The following is a 22,979-nucleotide window of genomic DNA, read 5'->3' on the forward strand; positions in this document are numbered from 1 at the left end:
TGGGCACAGGTGGTGATGGTCGGCTTTGTACCCCATGAATATGCATAACCAATAAAAAAAAGTATAAAAGGTTGGGCCGGCCCGGTGGCGCACTGGAGAGTGCACCGCTTGGGAAGCGTGGCGGCGCTCCCGCCGAGGGTTCGGATCCCATGTGGAGACCGGTTCCCGCTCACTGGCTGAGAGCGGTGCAGGCGTGACACCGAGGGTTGCGATCCCGTTACTGGTCAGTAAAAAAGACAAAAAGGAAAAAAAAAAGTATAAAAGGCAAAACTATAAAGCTAAAAAAAAGACAGTGTATGCATTGTTATTTTTAGTACACTGATGCTAGAGAACGTGCAAGCTAATATAGTTACAAAGAAAAATAACACATTGGTATACTAGAGGATTAGCTTACAGAGGATTCATTTGGGCTTTTGAAAGTAATTTAAATCCTATGAAGTATTTCCATTTTAACTCTGAGGAAAGATACTATTGGGTAAATATGAAATTAAAAGTCTCACCCTTGTGGTTGAATACAGAGGGTGGTGTTTAGAATGACCTAAGTAAGCCATCAGGACGAGAAAAGCCAACATTTAATCATCCAAATTACCACTGCTGCACTGAAATGTTTTTTTGTTTGTTTGTTTTGTTTTGTTTTGTTTGTTTTTTGCACTTTTTTTTTGCACTGAATGTTAATGGACTTTCTGTGTTTTTTCTTTTTATGGTTCATCTGCTAATTTAGGGGCCCCAAGGACCCAAAGGGCAGAAAGGGGAACCTTACGCACTGTCTAAAGAGGACCGCGACAGATACAGGGTACGTTTGCAAGAGGAGGGAGATGTGACTGAGCAATCCAGTGTAAATTCTGAATTAATAAAGTAATTACCAAATGAACGCTGAGTTATAAGAATGAATACAGCAAGGAAGTCATAGAATGATGGAACGATCCAAACTCATTAATTTTAAAATCATCCTATTTCCACTCAGGACATATTCTATCTTATCTTTAATTGTGGGTACATCCTTTTCCCATATTCACAATACTCCAAGCCAAATATTAGGTAATTAACATTACAAAGTCCTGACAGGGCTGATATATTTCACATGCTTGTTTCCAACTCTGCAATAACATGAAAGATGCTTAAAAGCTGTCTTAAAATTATTTCTTCTCAATTAGGGTGAACCTGGTGAGCCTGGATTGATCGGTTTCCAGGTAAGTTTTTTTTTTTTTTTTATTTATTAGAGAATGTTCCAAGCAAAAGTTTAAGAACTTCAGGACTCTAATACCAGTCTACCTCTCTTTGAAACGTCCTCTTTGTCACCTGTCCATAGGGGTCTCCCGGCCGCCCTGGGCCCGTGGGACAGATGGGTCCAGTCGGAGCTCCAGGAAGACCCGTAAGTGCCTGGGTGCATGTGCTCACTCTTGGGCCGTTGTCCAGCCAACCTGGATAGATGCCGCTCCTTCGACTGTCGAATGCACATGAAAGCTTTACAGAGCAGCCCGGTGCTTGCAGCCATTGTAGGAAGCAGGGAGACTAACAGGCCGTTCTTTGCATATGGTCTGCTGCTGTTAAGGTTGAAGAATACGGACTCAGAATTGTGGCCCCACTCACTGCCAGCCATGTCAGATTCTGACTGATTGCTGGCTGGGTTCCCTTCCAGGCCTGCGTAAGCTCACCCGGTCTGTGCCTAACCAGGTGACAAAGGGCCCGTCATCCCTGGGCAAGGAGACCAAAGTCCTACAGGCCAATAAGGAGGGAATGGGCTCTGCCTGGCCATGCCCGTGATAGCAGGTGAGGTCATCACTCAACAGAGTGTCCCTAATGCCCCGCCTGAGTGGAGGTCTGTGGCTTTTCCCCCACTGCTGCAAATCAAGTGACAAGGAGAAGGTGTGACAGGACAAGTATCAGTTGAAGGCGGGCTCGCTGCGGACAGGGGAGAGAGCGGCCAGGGGGGCTGCTGGGGCTCCCGCGGCCTCTGGTCGCTCCCGCCATGACACAGTGGCCTGGAAGGCAGCCTGGCCGCTGTGAGGTTTCTGACTGTCACTCCCAGAGTTATTAGTCCTAAGACAAATAGGCCTTAAATTACAAAAGGAGAGGTTGTGGCTGCCGCTGACAGAGGCCCTGTCAGGGAAAGCCGTTGCTCAGCTTCAAGACAAGCTACATCAGACATTGAGAAACACAGAGAACTATGCTTGGGAGGATTCAGTCGCACTGACAGACAGTTTGGGGGCACTGGGAGTTATTCACAATTTCCTTCGGACTATAATAATAAATCATAATGACTGATTTTGTTTTTACAAAGTAAATTTCCCCGGTGCTGTGAAAGTCATTTTTGCAAGTAGCCCTCTGTCTGTGAAAGATTTGGCCAAACGAAATGCAGCAAGGATTATACAATGAGATGCTCATTGCTCTTTTACTGCGGATGGTCGTTGGCTTACTCACAGCACACATGCCACATGGTTTGGGGTTTTTATACTTTAAATACACAGTTCAGAGAAATCCAAAGCAATAAATCATACTCACCGGGTCTTTAGCTGGTCTGACAGCTTAAAATTCTTCATGAGCCACTAAAATCATCCTCAACCCCCAACTCATCCACTTCTTTGCATCTGCTTTTCTTTGTACTCAGACCCTCTTCTAGTGCATTTTAAGCACTTTTATCCTAAGCATGGCAAATGCTGTGCAGAAAGACCACCGCAGCATTCGCAGATGGATTTCACCCTGCGGTGCTGGCCCGTAGGTTAGTTCCGTCTGTGAACATCTGCTGAAGCGCCACCAAGGACTGCTAGACACTGTCTTGTGGGGACTCCCAGAGAAAGTTAGAGAAGCCATCTGCAGTCACATGGTGGGACCTCACGAGGGGATCAGAATAAACACAGGGTGACACGGGTAAAGGTAAAAACCTGAACACACAAAGACAGAAGAGGAACAGCTGTCCACAGACACTGCACATTCTGAGGAGCAGCGCTGACCCCGGGCCTGTCCCTGCCGGGACGGCTGTGCTGGAAGCCTCTGTGCACGCTGCATGGCAGTCAAATATACAGACAGCGGCTTTCCCAGGGCTCCCCAGCGGATGTTATCCGGGTCCTGGGATAAAGAAAACAGCTCACAAATGTCTTTGTGTTTGTGCAGGGACCACCTGGACCCCCTGGACCAAAAGGACAGCCCGTAAGTTGGTTGCTGGGGATGAGAGAGAGGGACGGGGACTGAGGTGTTCGTGTGTAGTTTTTTGACCATAGAACTCCTTGGTTGACGACCATTTGTTATTTCTATTATGGCGAGACCATTCTGTAGCTCCGTAAGACCTCAGGTTAAACCCCCAGGATAGACCCAGCGGTGCCCCTGAGACAGTGGCACAGTAAATAGGTAAAGATGGTGCATGATCTGCTGTCCGCAGCTCAGTCATCACACCTGCTGCTGTGTGAAAATCACACGGGTGAAAGTCTGACTGATATTCATGTGCATGTGCTGATTTACTCAAATGACAGAACGTGGCTATATTTGTCGTAGGGAGGCCGATGGCATAAAAATGGATAGAATGAGGTTCTCGAGGAGCCTGATGTCAGCCTCCAGGGAGGGCTTCAGTGACACTGGTCAGGCTAGAGCCCACAGCTGAGCTATTTTCATCCAAGAAAGATTATGAAGTTGGTTGGAGCACAACAAAGTAGGTGGTTTGTTAGAAACTTGGAAAACCTAACTGGGGTTCATTATGACCCGGGGAAGCTGGATAAATGTCCAAGACAAATAGAATGAGGTTGACCAGGGATGTATGGGATTAGAACTCGGCGTGAGTCAGAAGCACGGGCTGTTGATGGATACAGCTAAGAACCCTCCCATCACTTGTGTCCAGAGGGAGGCCGCTTCCACCCCCACGTTCCCATGCCTGCTCCACATGAAGCCCCATTCCTGTGACCCCTGGAGACCATGGCTGCCACCCACCCCTGTGCCCCGCCAGGCTCCCATCACCTCTGACACGGCTTCCGGCTGGAGCTGGAGCTTGTTAAGGCTGCTGACTCCCCACTGCCCGGCAGCCTTGAGCGGGATGGGAAGGGCCCTGAGCCAAGAGCAGCGGATGTCGCACAGGGCAGCCAGGCCGAGGGAGCTGCAGCCAAGCCCCAGCTCAGGCGTGAGCCTCAGATCTCCACTCGCCACTGCGAACACAAACAGCCCTCCTCACCCCTGGCCAAGCCACTTCCTGGGGACTATGACAGGCCAGCTCACAAGGCAGAGAGGGACGGTGGGGGACTGCAACCAGTCACACTCTGACCTAGCCTGGCTGCACGTCTGTGCTTTGATTTCAGCTCCCAGCCAGGTGGGAAAGAAGCAAAAGATTAATTAAAGGCTTTGTTTTATTTTCAGACAATATCTGGGCATGGGAGGGGCAGTGGTACACTGCAGAGAGAAGGATCAGATAGGGCACTGCGGGATCTTTCGTCACTATGGGAACCTAGAAACCCTGGGAAAGAAGCAAAGTTGCTTGGAAGTAAAGTTAAAGAGTACTGTTTCTATCGTGTGCATGAATTTGCAGTATCACTTTTCATAGGTACTGATCTTAGACAGCAGGGCAGAGTCCGTGGCCGCTCCATTTGTGAAACTATTCATCACTTGCTAAGACACTGGGCCTAGCTTTGCCTCTTAAGCAAAAAGGAAGATGAAAAGGTTGGATGAAACCCAAAGAATTACCCAAAATCATTAAATTTTGATGGATTTTAAATCACCCCAAATCATTAAAAAGATAGGAAATGTTTCTATGATATTAGGATTATTTTACCAAAATGAGAAAAGGCTGAGGCAAAAGAGAGGATGAATCATGACCTTCAAATATAGAATCCAGGGAATGAAAACGGGCTGTTTTCTAAGTCTAAAGGGGCCATAGCCCAAGGAAGTGTCCCTAAACTGCGGTCGTAGAGGCGACGTGCTCGTGATCGGATCTCAGCTCTTGCCCTTGCCGACTCTGAGGCCTTGGTCAAAGGACACGAGAAAGAGTCCGTTAGTTTCTGGGAGGTAAAGCCAGAATATTATGCAAGTAATTTTGCAGGTAGATGGGTCTCGGATTTCTTTTTCTTAAAAAGTAATTGTATTTCACTGTGATTATTGACTTTTAAAAACTTACAAAAACATTTATCTTTTCAGGGTAACAGAGGACTTGGTTTTTATGGAGAAAAGGGCGAAAAGGTAAAGTAGAGGCACACAGTGTTTAGCAATCAAGAAATAAGTCATTTTAGTTGCCAGTTTTATGCCGTTGTCCTGAGGTCATTTGCAAAGAGACCACCTGCATAGGGGAATCACCATTATGAAGTGCCAGGTGACCTAACACACTGCAGTGATAATCAGGGATCGATAAGGCTGTAAACATGGACCAGCTGGGTGGGCCTCTGACTTAGAGACGTGACCTCCACCCATCCTCAGCACGCAGAAGTAAGGGTGTTTTCCCGAGGGCGTCCTCCGATGTGTGGAATCCAGACATGATTGAGGGACTGGGGCAGGAGCCCAAGACTGACATGGAGCCATCCCAGGGACCAGGGCCCATGGCCAGCTCTGGCTGAGCTCAAAGGCAGGGACGAGGGCCAAGTGACTTTTCAAAGACCACACGACCTTTGAGAGGATCATGTGCAGGAAAGACTGCACATGGCACCCACACCCCTGAGCAAGCCCTCACCAGCACATAATCCTGTCACATCCGCCACAAACCCCTTCTGCCCACCATCAAGTAGACGTATCCCTTTGACCCCATTATGGGAGCATTTTCATTTCGTTTTCCCTTCGGCTTTTTGGTGGGACAGCACACTGAGTGGACTCAGGTACTGCTCAGCTGTGAAAGGGGAAGCCTTTGTTCTCTACATCAGCACCATGGCAGAAATCAGAAAAGCAACACATTGACTGTCCAGACACATGAAAATGTAAAGCCCCGTACACTGAAATATAACAGAGTAATAAGATAAAAAGATAAAAACTTGGGAAGAAGTCACGGTGGCGGGGAGAATGGTCACATCAGATACAATGGAAGTGAAGGTAATGTCTACAGTGAGCTTATTCAAAGTATCAAGAAAGGCATCAAGGCCCCAGCAGACAAAAGGGAGATGGGCAAACAGTCTTAGTTGTTTTTAAAGTTCGTTAACTTGACACTCAGAACGCACTTAGAAGCATAAGACATTCAGCCTTCAGACCTAATAATTTCCATGTATAGAAATTCATCGTAAGGAGACCGTCCCACAGAAGCAGGTGCAGCCCCAAATCATGAGGAATCTACGTGGCTTTTATGCATAAGTTCTAAATGATTACTAACGAAAGTAAGATACAAATAATTTTATATTATGATTATTTTATTTTATGATTATTACACTACCAAATAGGTATACTTGTCATAAGTAATAGGCAAGAATAAAAATAGCAGAATTGTGGTGGGATTATGCTTTTACTCATGTTTTATAGTTTATTTTCAATTTAACAATGATTGCTTTTGCTCAACACCACGCAGGGTGACATAGGCCAGCAGGGGCCCAACGGGATCCCCTCGGACACCATTCACCCCTTCGTGGGTCCCACGGGGGCCACCTACCACCCAGACCAGTACAAGGTAAGGAGGCTTCAGCAAAACTGACTCATTTCTCAGGTGAACTAAAAACAGCAGAAGAAAAACAGGTAGCTTCCTTCAATCTTATTCAAACAATCACATTCCAAGTGGAGGAGGCCTTGTCACCAAAGTGACGCACCACAGGGCCCTCCTGAAGTGTCCTTCACGCTTCCAGACTGTTACCAGGTTGATCAGAACAGCAGAGACAGCTCCATCAGTGCGTCGTCCTAGACAACTGTGATGAATTGGACGTTACACCAGAATCCACTAAAAATCTCAGATCTGCCGAAAGCAAGCGAGTCTCCAGTGTAGACACAAGTTAATAGTCACAGCATAATTTAAAGCCACAATCGTACAACTCTCAGCAAAATGTTGTATTCTGCAAAATAAAACCTACTTTTCTTCTTTGCTCTCATGAAGACCATTTGGGTTTTTTGGCTTTATTTGTTTAGGTTTTTTTGAATCGAGGTCAGTTTTCTGATGCTTTCCTTACTGACGTTTTCTTTGATTAAAATCATGCTCTGGATCTGAGGCACAAATTGATGCCCTGCTGTACCCCTGCTGGCTCAGGCGGGTCACTTCGTCTTTCTAAGCCTTCTTGGTCCCCTGTGTCCAGTGGGTAGTAAGACCAATCTCATAGGAGACCATGCGTGTGAAATGCTCAGTATGTCGGACACATACAATACCTGGGAACTAATATAAAACCCCAAACATAGAGATCTTATTTTTCCAAATAGAACTTACCAACTCTCAGTAACTGTCATGACAGGGTTTGGGTCCTCAATCACAGGTGGGATTTGACCAGCAGGACCACTGCCTTAGGGAGGAGATAACCCAGGCAGCTGTGGTCCAAGTTACAAGTGACCATTGACAGAAGTGGCCAGGAGGCAGCAGGTAGGGCCTCATTCAAGTTTCAGGACAGGAGCCCAGAGATGGAGAGGGGTGGAGCAGGTCTGATCCGTGCTGAGATGCTCAGTCTTCCTACTCGGATTTTCTTCCTCGTCTCCATCCAGGGAGAGGACGCCTTCCCGGCACGGTGCTGCCAGCCCGCAGGGGGCAGTCCTGAGCCGCAGGGATGCTGAGCACTGTACCAGCCAAGATGGGGACAGAGGAGCCGCCAGTCCCCACGTTTCTTTCACCATTTTAGACCAAGACAAATAGGAAAAAAATAGATCATGCAAAATTGGCCTTGCTTTCTAAAGCTTCTTCTGCTTGGGATTTTAATACATTCCAAATGTATCTTTTCCTCAGAGCACCTTCCTAATGATATTTTATTCAAACAAATAATATCGTTACGGGCTTTTTCCTGGGCATGTACCTGTACGTGATTTAATTTATCTTGTGAAAGGACAGAAGAAATAGCGCACATTTTCCCTTTGAATTTTGAAGCTGCAAAACTTAAGAGTCTTTTGTTGTAATTAATGTATAATGATTGTGTAAAGTTTCATTAAATGCTTTTTACCCCATATCGTAAACCCTGATGGGTTTTAAATATTGCTATTCTCAAATTAATGAGCGTTTCTTATTTTTCATGTTCCTCACAGGGTGTAAAAGGAAGCGAAGGAGAACCAGGAATAAAAGTAAGTCGGTCGCACAAATGTTTCTCCTCTGCCGTGGTTTCTACGTCTGCGGTTTTCCTGTCCGTGGTCCTTTTTTATTTTTTTTAAATGGCTTTTTTTTTTTTGATGGTCAAATCAGGATAATTAGTATATTTATCTATATACGATGTAGTGGATTTTCATGGCTCTTTACCGACTACTCCTTTTCCCCCCTCCCGCTCCCCTTTCCACCCCCGGCAGCCTCAGCTCTATTCTCTCTTGAGAAGTTCAGCATATTATTGTGATTGCTGCATCTTTCCCCCCCGCCCCGTTTTGTTTATTTATTTATTTATTTATTTTTGCTTTTGGAAAGTCACTGGAATAACTTTATTTATTTATTTATTGCTTCTCGATATACATCGCAGTTGATTTTCGTGACCCTTTACCCGTTCCTCTTCCCCCCCGCACTTCCCCCCATTATATCTCTTCACTTATCTTAACAGGTTCAAAGAATTGTTGTGATTGTTGTGTCTTCTTCCCCTGCACCCTTTATTTGTTTCTGTGTTTATTTAATTATTTATTTTTAGCTCCCACAAATAAGTGAGAACATGTGGCATTTCTCTTTCTGTGCCTGACTTGTTTCACTTAATATCATTTTCTCTGAGTCCATCCATGTTTTTGCAAATGATAGTATTTCATTCTTTTTTTTTTTTTGTCTTTTGTCTTTTTCTGTGTCCGGCAATGGATCGCAACCCTCAGTGTTGCCCCCGTACCGGACCAGGGACCGGCAACGGGATTGCAAACCTCCGCGTTGCTCCCGCGCCTCGCCCAGCCAGTGAGCGGGAACCGGTCCCCCTGTGGGATCCGCACCCTCCGGCGGGCGCGCCGCCACCCTTCCCCCAGTGCGCCACTGGGCCGGCCCCTTCATTCTTTTTTATAGCAGAGTAGAATCATGTTGCTGCGCATGGCAGAGTAGTTATTCCGCAGTGTATATGTACCACATTTCCTTTTTCCACGCATCCAGTGATGGGCATTTAGGTTGGTTCCAAATCTTGGCTGTTGTAAACAGAGCTGCAATAAACATGGGAGTGCAGGTGTCCCTTCGACATGATGATTTCCATTCCTTTGGGTATGTACCCAGCAGTGCGATTGCTGGGTCATATGGTGGTTCTATCTGTAATTGTTTGAGGAACGTCTGTACATTTTTCACCAACAGTAAAGGAGGGTTCCCCTTTCTCTGCATCCTCACCAGCATTTGTTATTCTCTGTCTTTTCGATAATAACCAGTCTGACTGGAGTGAGATGATATCTCAATGTGATTTTGATTTGCATTTCCCTGATGCTGAGTGATGCTGAGCAGTTTTTCATGTGTCTGTTGGCCATTTGTATATCTTCCTTTGAGAAATGCCTGTTCAGCTCCTTTGCCCATTTTTTAATCAGATTACTTGTTTTTTTACTATTGAGTTGTTTGAATTCCTTGTATATCCACGGTCTTTACAGGCCACCTGCTCTCGGCTTCTCCTCCACCTGTCACAGCAAGAAAGTATTATCATTTGTTTTTACACTTCCTCTCAGAAAACAGTTCTAGAATTATTTCCTTTCTGCAGTTTGTGAATGAGCATGAAGATGGAGGTGGGGCTGGGGGGTGTGCTGCGCAGCTTCCACTGGGGCCTGCAGTCACTGTGTTCTCCATTCACTGTTGCGCCCGCCTCGTGTCCCCAGTTCTCCCTCCTCTTCACTCACCATGTGGCAATGATGCGATATCCCGGATGACTGATAATCCAGGCGAGCTCATGGGCTCTCTGTGACTGTGCAGAGCAGAGTGTCACAGGTGGTCTGGCCTGTGGGGTGGCTACGGAGGCAAAAGCCAAGCACGGGAACCACAAGTCCTGCTGCACACCCACAGTGCCCGCCCGCAGTGCCCGCTCCAGGGCTGCTCCTCATTTCTCTCTGCTCTCTCCTAGGGCATTTCCTTGAAGGGAGAAGAAGGCATCATGGGCTTTCCAGGAACTCGGGTAAACCGCACATTCTATGACTGCCATTGTTTGTTTTTGTGTCTGAAATAAACTTTCTTCTTTAGAGCAGTTTTCGGTTCACAGCACAACTGGGCAACAAGCTCAAAGTTCCTGTACCCCGCACACCACACACCCATGCACAGCCGCCCTGCACCCGCACAGGTGGCGCATTGGCTACAGTCTGTGAGCCTACACGGACACGCCACTTCACCCCGATCACTGAGGCTTTTAAATCAGTGCACCTCCATTCAGAGGAGGGGGGAACAAAGCAGGAAAAGTTTCTGTTTGTGTCAGGCTGGATTAGTCCACGGTAACCAAAAATCTAGAGCATCTTGAACACAAGTTGATTTCTGGTTGCCCCAAGAGTCCAGCAGAAATGTCCCTAGTGGCAGAAGGTCTCTCCCAAAGCGATTCAGCCACCTGAGAGGCAGACGTCACCTTCAGAGCCACGGTCTGCGCTCCGGGCCAGACCCAGGTGCGGGCTGGGGAATGTGGCCAGCCCCTGGGCACAGGAAGAGGAGAGAGAGGGTTGGGGGGAGCATCTGGCAGCCACTAAAAAGACATATTTTATAGTCACCAAAGATAAGAACAGAGACACTTATAGACCACTGGCGAACAAGCCTTTTTATATTTTTATATTTTATCATTTTTACCCTACCATCTTTGTGGATTTCTCTTTAAGTAGTAGAAATGATGCATTTTAGGAAAGTCTCGCTACAATGATTAATCCCCTTTAGAAAACAAGTCCTTGGGTGGTTTTGATGCCGCTCGCAGTAGAGGCAGCTGCACTGTTCTGGTGGGTCTGCTGCTGGGGGTCTTTTTATCACAGGTGTGTATTCTCCCGCCCTCAACTTTCAAATGGGGCAAGAATTTTATCTGGTGGCTCATGCTGGTCATTGAACTGGTAGCTCATCAGTCTTCTCTGCAGTCTGGACCTGAGACTTGTCCCATCAGTCCAACAGCACGTGGGTTCCGTCAGTGCGAGGTCCCAGCATGAAGCCCCCCGGGAACTCGGGCTGCGCACTCTGAGCCGTTATTGCTTCTGTTTTCTGTTCACCAGGGTGCGCCTGGCTTCGACGGTGAGAAAGGATCACCAGGAGAGAAAGTAAGTTTGATGCATAAAATTCAGTCTGCCCTGGGCTTGGGACATCTCATGTCAGATGAGAAGGCTGTGGTACCCCAGAAAAGAACATTTGTCCCTAGAAAAAAGCATTTGAGACTTTACCTACATAAATAATCCTTCCTCCCGGATCATTCACGTTACCTGAGTCAGATCGTTTACCTGTTTTCTCGTTTTTGCAAGTGAGCTTCTTGGTTCTTCTCGCTGCTCTCCCCCTCAGAGCTCCCATCCCTCGGCTGCACCTGCTGCGGCTTCTGTGCCTCCACCTCACGCCCCTCCCGTCTTTCTTGGTCACTCTTGGGAAGGTCATCAACTTGGTGGCCAAGGGCCCGCCTACATTTCAACAGATGGACACACACCTCCACACTTTGTTTACGTTCAAAGATGGCCCAAATAGTCATTTTTATCGTGTGTTCCGTGGACAGATTTTTGGCATTTTTTTAGAGAATGCTACGTGAGTCATGTGCTATGGATCTGGATCAGATTTAAGGTTGCTAAAGACTAGGTCATATGAGAGAGCACACGTAGAAATAGGTGTTTTCAATGAATGACGGATTGGTCTTCGCTAGTCATCATATTCCCCAGCTCAATCACAGAATGTGTGGTGCGCCTCCTGCCTGCCCAGGACCCTGCACCTCCCTGCCCACCACTGTCCCTAGCTCCTTGGGCATTGCTTCGGATGAGCGCCAGCATGCAAAGGACATGTCGCTTTATATGCATAGAATTTAACAACAAAAGAAATAAAGATGTCTGTACTATTCTGCCCAACAAGCCTTGGAGATCATTCCACATTAGCACGTGCCACAGGGAGCTGCAGCCACACCACACCATGTAGCCTCACTGTTGCATTATGGCACATACGCCCTGATGCCCAGGGGCTGGTATTTCCATCATTAAGCCCTAGTAGGTGCCATAGAAACAGATGTTTTCTAAAAAATCCAGTTGGCCTCAGAATCACGACCCCTGCTCATAACTCCGTGGCAGGGAGGTCGTGTGGCATCCAGAGAACCATAAGCACTGAGGCTGCAGGCCGTGGTGCCTGTCTGGGACTGCAGGTAGACCCGCCTCCCAGACCCCACACTGACCTCCACTGGCTCTTGGCGCAGGGTGCACAGATCTACTCATCAGGTTTGAGTGCTCACAATTAACCCCAATCTTGATTACTTCCTGCAACCTCAATTGATCTTATTCTTGCCATTCCTGTCCTTTTATCCTAAACTCAGGCCAGGGATCTGACACCAGGCTTTGCCCTAATTACACCAACAACTTTTTGTAACATTAGCTACTGACAGGAGCATCGTCAAAGATAGTGTGCCTGGAGCGGTGGCTGTCTCTGTCCCGGCCACACCCCAACCGAGGCCAAATGGCCAGATCATGGTGTAAGGATTACAGAAATAAGCAAATGTTGCAAAGAGACAGAGGGCTGAAGCAGACTTTAGCATTCAAAAGCAATCCGTGTCCACCCACCCCATGTAAAGTGCCACTGTTAGATTCTTTGCTTACCACGTGCTAGTGAAATCATAATTATTATCAGTTTTTCTATGCCTAACACAAAGGCACTGTAGTGTCTTAAGATCCAGTTAAGGACAGCTGCCCCCTAGAACTCAGAAGCTAATGAAAGACAACGGGATGCCCAGCACTGACCACCTGCCTCGCCCACCGTGGCCGAGACCCGAGGCCTGTGGGCTCACTCCTCCCAGCTCTCTTTCTGCAGGTGCAGCCACTTGGGAAGATACAGACACTTCCTGCTAAGTGGCTTGAAGGGAAACAGTTTACTTTCCTATAAAAATAGGAAATAGGCAGGACATATACAGATGACTCAGTTGTCCAGACGACACTGTGGTCGTGTCTGTTTTTCTCTACGCTGCGGCCAGCTTGCCGCCCCTCCCCAGCCAGCTTTTTATGGTAGAAGATGGAGCCAGAAACCAAAAGCAGCTCCAAGGAGCAGCTACGAACAGTAACATAAACAGTTCGTCGGAACAGGAGGAACCGAGGAGACAAATCCATCCTGGAGGACTTCGCCCTCCTCTCTGCGAACACAGGATCCGGCTCCCTCCTCTCTACTGAGATTAATAGAACTTCTACTGGTTCTATTTTTTAACCTTTTCTAAAGGAGGATGGAAAAGTGTGTCTTATGGATTTGGTTAAATTAGAGTTTGTGAAAATATAAAGATTGTTTTCCCTCCTTTTTCCAGGGGAAGTATGTTTTTAGTAACTGAACAAAAGCTTTTCATAGCCTAGGGTGTAAGTGTTCACTGAGGCCTTGTCGCCTGTGAGTAAGGAACCTGGTGTCAGCCCCGGCGTCATGTGGACAGGCTCCCTTTATCAGTAGGACTGTTCAGGCCCATCAGGACTCCCAGGGTGTCACGTTTACATGTGTTGTGGCAGCAGATAGTTTGGATTCTTACCAGATGCAAACTCAGGAACTTTGGTATGGTCATACAGAGTGGTCACCTCTGAGAAGTGTGACGTGCTGACATGTGATTTCCAACTAGGTTCTTTAACCAAAATCGTGCTGACTTCAGTTCTCGTATGCTAACTTCCATTTCATGTTCAGGCTGGAAGAGGTGTTTTGAGGAGATGCCTCCTGCATGAGGTGCATGAATTATATTAAACCTAAATAATGCTCCCTTGGCCACTGTATTGGTTCATTTTTGTTGCTTATAGTGAAATACCTGGAACTGAGAAATTTGTAAGAAAATGAAATTTATTGCTTACAGTTTTGGAGGCTGGGAAGTCCAAAGTCCAGGAAACACATCTGGTGAGGATCTTCTCTGGTGGTGGCTTTACAGCAATGGTAGAAAATGGTGGAGCAGAGAGAGAGAGACGCTCACATGCTCTCCTTTTAAAGCCCTCAGAACCAGACCCCTGACCACCATTATTAATCCATTCACTACAGCATAATCCTACAATCTCATCACCTCTTCAAGGCCCCATCTTTCAATTACCCTAAGATTTCCCACACTCGACAGTTACGGTGGGGATTAAGCTTCTAATATATGGACTTTGGGGGACACAATTCAATCAGCCCACAGCAGCCGCTGAGATGAAAAAGGATACAATAAATAAATGACAGCAGGGAGACGACTGAACTGTTTTTAAGTGCCTTAGAAGTATATGTTTCCCCAAAAGAGTCTCATCATAATTTCTTTTCATCTGTTTGCTGCAGCCAGCTACTGACGACTCACGCCCAGTGATTTTCCTTAGCCTAGTTTGGGTTATTTCTATCATTGAAAACATAAAATTGACTACTTCTAACATTCTATAACCAGAACTTTCTATAAATCATATATATGACCTTGTTGAATTCAAATTAGTGACATGTTACTAAATGTGGGGGACTGGCAAGGAGAGAGGAATGTGTGCTTTCAAAGCACTGTGTAATTATTCTCTCCAAAATAGAATTTACCTGGAGGTCCCTTTCCTGACCTCAGTTTCTCCTAATGGTGGGTTCCACGATCCACTTCTTAGCAGGAGTAGAGGGCCTGGCCTCACAGTGGGGTCTCCAGGAGCTCCATGGCACCCCGGCTGGGTCCTTCCCAGGTGTGGTCACCAGCATCTCTTGGGCAGCACAGGGATAATTCCCCTTTGACCACACCACTCCCTGGCTTCACCCACCCCTGCCCTGACAAACACAAAGGAAAAGGTTTAGATTGTTTGACAGTTGGGGTTCCACCTGCCAGTAGTCTCAGATGAATCCTACATGTGGATTTCTCTCCTGACCCTGCTAATTTATACGTAATACTCAACCCTCCCCCCGTCACTTCATCTGCCGCTGAGAACTCACAGGGAGACCTTGAGATCGTGGTTTTGGTTACTGGTGTTCATGCTACCAGTTGCCTAAGAGGAATCCTGAGTGTGTCTAATTTTTCCCCTTTCTCCAGTTGGTTTTATGTAATATCCAGTTAGTTCCAAACTGTCCCGACGCACTTCGAGGGTGTCCGTGCTGTTTTGGCTTACTCAACAATGATGGTGACCACTTGGCACATGGGGTGCTTGTTTTTGTCTGTTGGTTATGTCACAGCATGACCGAGGGATGCATGGGTGGCACAGATTTAGGTGTAGATTTGACAGGTCCCAGGGCATCGTTGAGCTGCACTGTCTTGTTGGCTCTGGACATAGCTCCGACCAAATGCCTGGTTGCCACTAGCCCCTCCCCCCAGTCAAGGGCAAGCTCTTTGGAGATTCCTAGCTCATCTTGTGAGATGGCCTCTAAAGAGGAGGTGACTTTTAGTAGAGAAATGTGCCTCCAGTTTCAAATCTTCAGCTCCACCTAGTGTGGAGAAAGCCACGCTCTCAACCGCAGAGCCACCACGAAAAACACAAAATTAAGCCAATCTCAGTTCATTCTAAACAACATGACTTTCAGCATACACACTCCTGGATTTCAAAATATCCTACACGATACACATGTCATGTACAGTTTTTAGTACCATTGGCATCTGGCATTCTGAATTTGGGGGGCTGTACCACCCACATTCTCTAACAAGAGTGGGTAAACTTCTAGATTTTCAGAAAGCCTTGCTGTCTGTCCAGACACCTCATGATGCAAGTCATAAGGGTAAATTTTCTCTTTCCTTAAGTGTTCAGGGGGATTAGAAAACAAAAAAACGTGAGAGATTTTCTTTTAAACAAAGAGAAAAAATTCGAAATTAAGAGGCTTCAGTGCTTCTATTTGGTGTAAACAAAATTTTTCAAAACCCATTATGGGAGAAGGTTCTTAAGACAGAACAGGCTGTCAACATCTGACCACACTGATCAATCATAAAATCACTAAAGTGGGGCCACCCAGCACTTGGGCCTCCTCAACTTACGCAAGAAGAGGGACACAGCACCCCACGGCCAGTTCCAGCTGAAAAGACAAGCCGAGTCTAACGAAGCCTCCAGCTCTAATGAGCAATTTAGAGAGGACAGGATGGAGGGGCACGTTCTACAGCCCCGCAGGGTGACGCCAGCCAGCCCACCACATAGAGTATTTGCAGCATGAATGACCCAGTTTCTTTCACAACCACAACAGCAAAATCACACCAAAAAATAGAAGGAAGAAAATATTATGAACTAAGAGAAAATTAGGAGACCAGCAGCCATATGTACAATTTGGACTTTGGCTCCTGATTCAAGCACATAAATTTTAAAACACATTCTTTAGACCAAAATCAGGGGAAATTGAACACAGACTGGGTAGTAAGTGATTTTAATGAATAATTGTCCATTGTATTAGATATAGTAATGGTGGTGTGGTCTCTTTTTTAAGTTATATATTGGAACTAAAAATTAAAAGCGACATCTTTCTTGCAGGGAAGCCGAGGCCCAGATGGTTACCAAGGCCCCGATGGGCACAGAGGACCCAAGGTAAGCCAGCTGCTTGTTCCTGCTGTTGGTGTCCTGCCAGCCCACTGGAGAAGGGGGCACCCAGCGCTGGGCAGATGAGCCTATATCATGCGTTCTCCCAACCTGGCCCTCACTGGGCCACACAGGGTCACCACTCAGGAGTGGAATGTGCCGGTGGGGGCAAAGTCACAGAGGGGGTGCGATTGGCTTGTTTGGATAATTCCGTGGGCTGGCAGGGTGAGCATCAGGTGGGATGCGGCTGGTCGAGCTGATTGGGAACCTAGCGGGGTGAGCAGGGGGTGTATCTGGTTAGGACAGGGGATCTCGTGGTGAGGACTTTGGGGCCCTGCAAGGCTGGAAAGTGTCAAGGCAGCCCGTGGAATTCTGTCTTGCAGTACAGATGGTGTTACATTGTCTCCCAGCTCCCCCGTCCTTGGGTGGTTCAGCTGTCAGCAGCAGCAGCATAGTGGCCATTTCTGGTGCTTAGCAAGGGTTTCAAACTGAGACTTGCGCCTGCCTTCCTTGTCCTCTCTGGCCCTTCAGGCTGGTGGCTGGGAGGCCTGGACTTAGCACCTCAGTGCCATAGAGCTGTTGCCCCCGGGCACAGCCTGTGGGTTGACTGGTCAAAAGAGCTGCTCTGCTAAACTGATCACCCACATTCAGCTCTGTGTTTTGGAAGTATGCATACTGTCAAAAATTCCAAAAGGCTATCCTCTCATTCTCCTGTTTTTCTCTTTTCTTTCTCTAGGGAGAAACAGGCGACCCTGGACCCCCGGGACTACCTGCCTACTCCCCTCATCCTGCCCTAGCAAAAGGTTTGTGTGTAATTACCCCTGCGGGATTAACAGCCAGATATACATCTTCTTCTGTTACAGACACAGAGTCATGAACTTTCAAAATAGATTTCCTAAGCAAAACAAAACAAAACAAAAAAAGAGGTTTAGAACATAAGCCTTGGAGAATCTCAATCTCCTACACGACTTCCCTCAGGGCCTAAAAGGTACCGCAGCATCTCGCCTCTGCCTCGGTGAGACCCACGCGAGGGAGTGCTTTCATTTCTACGTAACATGTACAGGTTCTGTCTTTGCCATGATGAGTGTCACTAAAGAAAGCCAACGGCAGCTGTCCCCACCACCTTTGGGTTTCTCCTCCAAATGCACCAAGATGCTTAAGCTTTCCAGTCTGAAGCCTGGAACTGATCATAACCCATCATCTGTAGTAGTCACATCCTTTTAAACGTCGAGGCAACTGAATCCCCAGATGTTCGCACATGAACCACTGCCCCGGAAGACCCTCTGCACCACCACGGTTGACCTCAGAGTGTAAACAAAGGACCTTGTGCATGTTGCAGCTAATGCCCCTCTTGTGATTTTAGCTCAGACCCCCAGATTGGCAAGATCATATGGAAATATGATCCTAATCCTGTGATTAAAACACCGGCTTCTGAACCGTTTTGAATGTGCATCCTTCCAGATTAAGAAGAATGTTTTGAGCACCCCCTCATAATAATCATATGTATATATGTTGACAGGCAAATTATCCATGTTATAGGAGGCTCCACAAGGGCAGGGATTCTGGCCTGTGTGGTTCACTACTGTGTCCTCAGCGCCTAGTAGAGCAGCAGAGAGTAGCAGGTACTCAGTTAATATCTGCCTGCATGACTGACAGCTGAAACATACACATCAGACAGGCATGCCAAAGGGTGAGAGTTTTTTTATTATTTAAGTGAATTGATGGCACACATTTGTGGGGCACAGTTATATTTCAATATATGTATACAATGTGTGATGATCAAATCAGAGTAATTAACATACTCATCCTTGCAAAACTTAGTCATTTCTTTGTGATGTGGACACTGGACCTCCTCTCTTCTAGTCTTTTGATAATATGAACATGCAGTAAATTACTGTTGATTATAGGTGCCTATCTTGACTATACATCCAGAGACTTATTTTTCCTGTCTGACTGTTTTGTATCCATTAACCAGCCTCTCACTATCTCCTCCCCGTCCCCCTTCCAGCCTCTAGTAGCTGCGGTTCTGCTCTCTGGTGAGAGTTGTTGAAAACAAAGGCACGTTAACAAGTGTTTCTGGAACCCAGCAGATCACTGGGCTCCCCCCACCCGTCATCCATGTCCAGGTGTCAGGTGTTAACTTTCCTGCGTGGGTGAGACCACCTGTCAATTTGATAACAACTCCGCACATTTTCATCCAACACTGATGAAAATACAGCACAGAACAGGGCGCAGGGCAAAGCCTGGTGGCCCCCAGGGTTTTCTCTCTGGGTTGACGTCAGACCACAACACCTCACGATAAAGCCAGGGCTTCATGTCTGACAAACCTGAACCCCACGGAGAAGGAACGGGAGGCTGGCTAGAGGGGACTTACCATTAGTGACTTTGATAAAATGGAAATACTGTCCTTGAGGCCTCGGGAACATAATTTTTAAATTAATGTTGGTGATGTCCCTTTTGCATTTTTCAAAAACGTCACTGACCAAGAGCCCAGAATCCATTCAGTTCTCCCTTTTCAACCGCTGTATTCCTGGAAACCACCCTGGGAAGATGGAAGGTTTTTAAATTCATTTTCTTCCCACATGCAGATTTAGAAATGCTGCCCTTTGCTGCTTGACAACATTCCTGCTTTATTGGTGAGCTGGAATGTTCACTGAGCTGCATTCCAGGGCTTCTTGCAGTCAAAGGTCCACTCTTGAGCAGATTCCCTCAGGGAAAAGAGGAAAATAACCGTGTTTCGAGGCTGCTTTGCAGGAGCTCATTAAAATGCAAAAGGGGGATTGTACTAAAAGAAATGATCCCAAGGTGACTAAACGTGAAAGTAATCTTGCTATTCTTCCGAACAAACGGAAGGTCTGTGGTTTTACATTTTTCTCCTCCTTTTTTCTTTAGCCATGACAGTGGCTAACCTGTATATGGTGCTTGCTGTGTTCCAGGCAACATTCTAAGTTCTAGTTGCACTTGTCAATTTGTTTATGCCTCCTAATGACCCTGTGAGGGGAAGATGAGTATTAGCCCCATTTTACTGAGGGAAAAATCGAGGCACAGGGAAGTTGAGCATCTTGCCCAAGGTCAGTATGTCATGAGTGGAAGAGCAGGACTCAGACCTGGCCTCCTGGTCACAGAGGAAGGAGCCCTGCCCCGCGCAGGAGGTGCACAGGGGGTCCCACTGTCAGCCCCTTGCCTGCACAGCTCAAGTATGGTGCCAGCAAATCCTCTCCTCACTTTAAGGACATTCTTTTGGGATTAAAAACTTAAAGATGGCAAGAGGCCAGCCACCAAAAATAAAAAGGTGACAGTGATGGCTTGCCTAAAACTTAATAATACCTATATGATAAAACATCATATTTTCTTCTCTCTTTTCTCTCATCTTTTCCAACTGAATTCCAGAAAAATGTGTTACAGAGTACAGCATTGCTATTCACACAGCAAAGGAACACAGCGATGCCACCTTGCTCCTGTGTATGTAGGGATGAAGGTCTGTAAGGCGATGGCATGGGCTGTGCATCCAGCAAGCAGAGGCGGGGAGAAGGGGCCGGAGAAGAGAGGCCTTCCTCGCCTCCAGGCCTCCACGGCGGGATTTCTAACCATGTCATGTCTTTATTCCTGCTTTGGACTTGGCCACTTATTCAGCCTGACTCTCCACTGGTCCTGTTTCTCTGCACCCCGACACTCCACCCTGATCCTGCCGAGAGCCCCCGTCTCTGTGCTCTCAGTCTGGCTGCTGTCCCCTGGATGCCTTCACTCACTTATAAACGTGGGGCTGCAGTGCTGTCTGCACCACAGGGCCTTAGTGATCAGATGCACGTACAGTATTTAAGCCTGAGACTCCAGCACACAATACGGGCTCAAAAACGTTCTCTACTTCTACTTATTTCTATTCTCTACGGTCCCTAAATATCAGATTTTCCCCCAAATAATCCTCCCTTCCTTTGAAAGTTCTATGTATGTTTCTGGCGCTCTGCGCCTCTGTATTGTTTTATATTCATAGGAATCTTGTATCACTCATATTTCCTTGTGAATAAGCTCCTTGAAAACAAAGACCTCCCTATATATTAAGCATTTTAACTCCCCAGCATGCTTCACCTGATGTACAGGATATTCAGTAAGTATGTGTTCGATGGAAAAGCAGACACCTGCTGCCATCCTGGACAACAGTCGTTTTCTTACTGTGCGGCTTCTCTCGGTTCCAGGTGTCAGAGGCGACCCAGGATTCCCAGGGGCCCTTGGGGAGCCGGGAAGCCAGGGTGAGCCAGGAGACCCCGGCCCTCAAGGCCCCCCCGGCGTATCCATTGGAGATGAAGGTAATGTCATTTCACAGTCTCAAAACCCAAGTCCAACCGCACCTGCACTCAGGTCTTAATATGAACAACTGAGCCTTTACCAACCACACAGCCCTTTGCTGCTGTGTTACGTTTTCTGGGGACGAGTCTTAGCAAGCTCTGCTGGCTCTTGCATGCATGTTTCGAACGTCTTCACAAAACATGCACGTGTGACACTGACCTTCCGACTACGTTAGATTATGCCCCTGAGGGGTAACTAGCACGTTCCCTCAGTCAGTGAGGAAGAGCTGGAATGCTCAGACACTGTCACCCAGTGTTGACACAGCCATCAGGCCATTCTATGGGGCAGGGAGAGGTGCTTTTTCAAAGCTGAACATGCCAGTGGCATCCACCCCTTGAGTGATGGACTGGACTGTGAAGCGGTGGGCATCCTGGGTGGCATCCTGCTGCTGTCCTGCGGACCTGAGTGCAAACGTAGCCATTAGTTATCAGGAGACTGATGCTGCTGCTGGGTGCTGTTGGGTTTCAGGTGAGAAGAGAGGCTTCCCAGGCGAGATGGGACCCAAAGGCTTCATAGGAGACCCAGGCATCCCTGCACGCTTCCCCGGCCCGCCTGGAGCTGACGGAAAGCCAGGGTTCCAAGGACCACCCGGGCCTGCCGGCCCACCTGGGCCAGATGGTGAGTGGAGGGAAACCTGAAGGGAGAGTGTGTCCCAGTGTTCAGATGAAGCATGACCACAGCTGGGTTTTTATTTGGGTTTTTCCACTAAATACTTCTGTGAACTAATCCAGTAGGCCAGTGGAGTAGGGTGTGGTAGATTCAGGAGGATTTGGCTGTGGTGGGTCATCTCTGGGTTCACACAGAAGGAGCTGGGAATGGAAGCTGAAGCATAGTCGGTGCATTGAGTATCAACAACCCCCGGACACTACACCGCGAGGTTTGCCTGCGGTGGCTTCAGCCACATCAGTCCTTCAGCAAAACATCTGGAACACGCAGTGTGCAAATGGATGCAAGACAGAGCTGAGCCGGGGTCTGTGTGATCAGTTCCATGCACCTGCCTCTAGGGTGGGGACCTCACACCTGACTTGCAGCCTCCCACCTCTATTTTGTGAACAATTTTGAGCAGACTTGATAATCTGCCTCTGAGCCCGTGCAGAGCCAAAGCTACAACTGAACAGGTGGTAACATTTGATGATAAGAGATGGCTGCACTGTCTGCAGAAAGAAGCAGCAGCCACTGGCCATGGCCAAGGCAAAAGACCACAAAAATCCATAAACTAGACACATGTGGGGGCGTAGAGCCGCCGGCTGCCCTACAGGGCTTCACGGAGTCAGCACAGGTGGTTTTGTCAGGTGTGATGCTGCCCTGGCTCACCTTTTAGCAGAGCAGCTCTGTCCAGGGAGGCAAGGCTGCAGCCTAGAGCTTTCCTTCAGAGCAGGTCATTCTTTCCAGCTTCAGCATTTAATGAATTATGCTCCAAGCGCTATAAAACTCCTAATGGGAACATCTCATCCACTCAAGAGAGTGAACAGAGGAGTCATTGGAAAATAATATGAGGTCATAGTCTGTGACATTGACCAAAATTTGGCAGCCTCTTATGAAAATAGTTTACTTTAAATTTGCTGAGATCACCCCCAGTAATCTTTTATAGCTTCCTATCTTCAGGGAGGAAGAATATCGTATTTGCTGGTGGGTGGTGTTTGGTATCAGTAAAAGGTCAAATTCAAAGGTCTGTGTTTTAATTGCTTTTGGAAGACCACTTCTGTTTGCCATCTGTACAAGGAAAATTCTTGAAGGTATTAGAAACATCTATCTACATATTTCTTCTATTAAAAGAATCAGTAGTCACTTCTCTGTTTCTATTTTGTATTCTAAGGTAAATTTTTAACTTAATATGGTCCTACTTTCCTAATTATGCTTCAACTAGAAAAACCACAGATTCCCACATTCTTTTGAAAATTTTTAGGTGCAGATAATTCCCTGGATCATGAATTTGACAAATAGTTTGGGCAGAGTTATCTTCTTTTTAAAAAAAGGTGACTGGTAAGGGGATCTTAACCCTTGACTTGGTGTTGTCAGCACCAGGCTCTCCCAACTGAGCTAACCGGCCATCCCTACATGGGATC

The 22,979-nt window shown here is 47.1% G+C and overlaps 1 protein-coding gene across 1 annotated transcript in view; it reads left to right on the plus strand.

The window, feature by feature from the left end:
• Window positions 1–22,979, plus strand: part of COL4A2 (collagen, type IV, alpha 2) — a 112,112-nt gene that overhangs the window by 26,820 nt on the left and 62,313 nt on the right. The window contains exons 7-19 of the mRNA XM_008590103.1: window positions 722–793; window positions 1,155–1,190; window positions 1,310–1,372; window positions 3,112–3,147; window positions 5,113–5,154; window positions 6,458–6,556; window positions 8,098–8,133; window positions 10,056–10,106; window positions 11,167–11,211; window positions 16,525–16,578; window positions 17,306–17,372; window positions 20,763–20,873; window positions 21,382–21,531. Of these exons, the coding sequence (XP_008588325.1) occupies window positions 722–793; window positions 1,155–1,190; window positions 1,310–1,372; window positions 3,112–3,147; window positions 5,113–5,154; window positions 6,458–6,556; window positions 8,098–8,133; window positions 10,056–10,106; window positions 11,167–11,211; window positions 16,525–16,578; window positions 17,306–17,372; window positions 20,763–20,873; window positions 21,382–21,531 (862 nt within the window). The remainder of the gene's footprint in view (window positions 1–721; window positions 794–1,154; window positions 1,191–1,309; window positions 1,373–3,111; window positions 3,148–5,112; window positions 5,155–6,457; window positions 6,557–8,097; window positions 8,134–10,055; window positions 10,107–11,166; window positions 11,212–16,524; window positions 16,579–17,305; window positions 17,373–20,762; window positions 20,874–21,381; window positions 21,532–22,979) is intronic.

The sequence above is a fragment of the Galeopterus variegatus genome, unplaced genomic scaffold (genome assembly GCF_000696425.1).
Source record: "Galeopterus variegatus unplaced genomic scaffold, G_variegatus-3.0.2 Scaffold5844, whole genome shotgun sequence".
Classification (NCBI taxonomy): domain Eukaryota; kingdom Metazoa; phylum Chordata; class Mammalia; order Dermoptera; family Cynocephalidae; genus Galeopterus; species Galeopterus variegatus.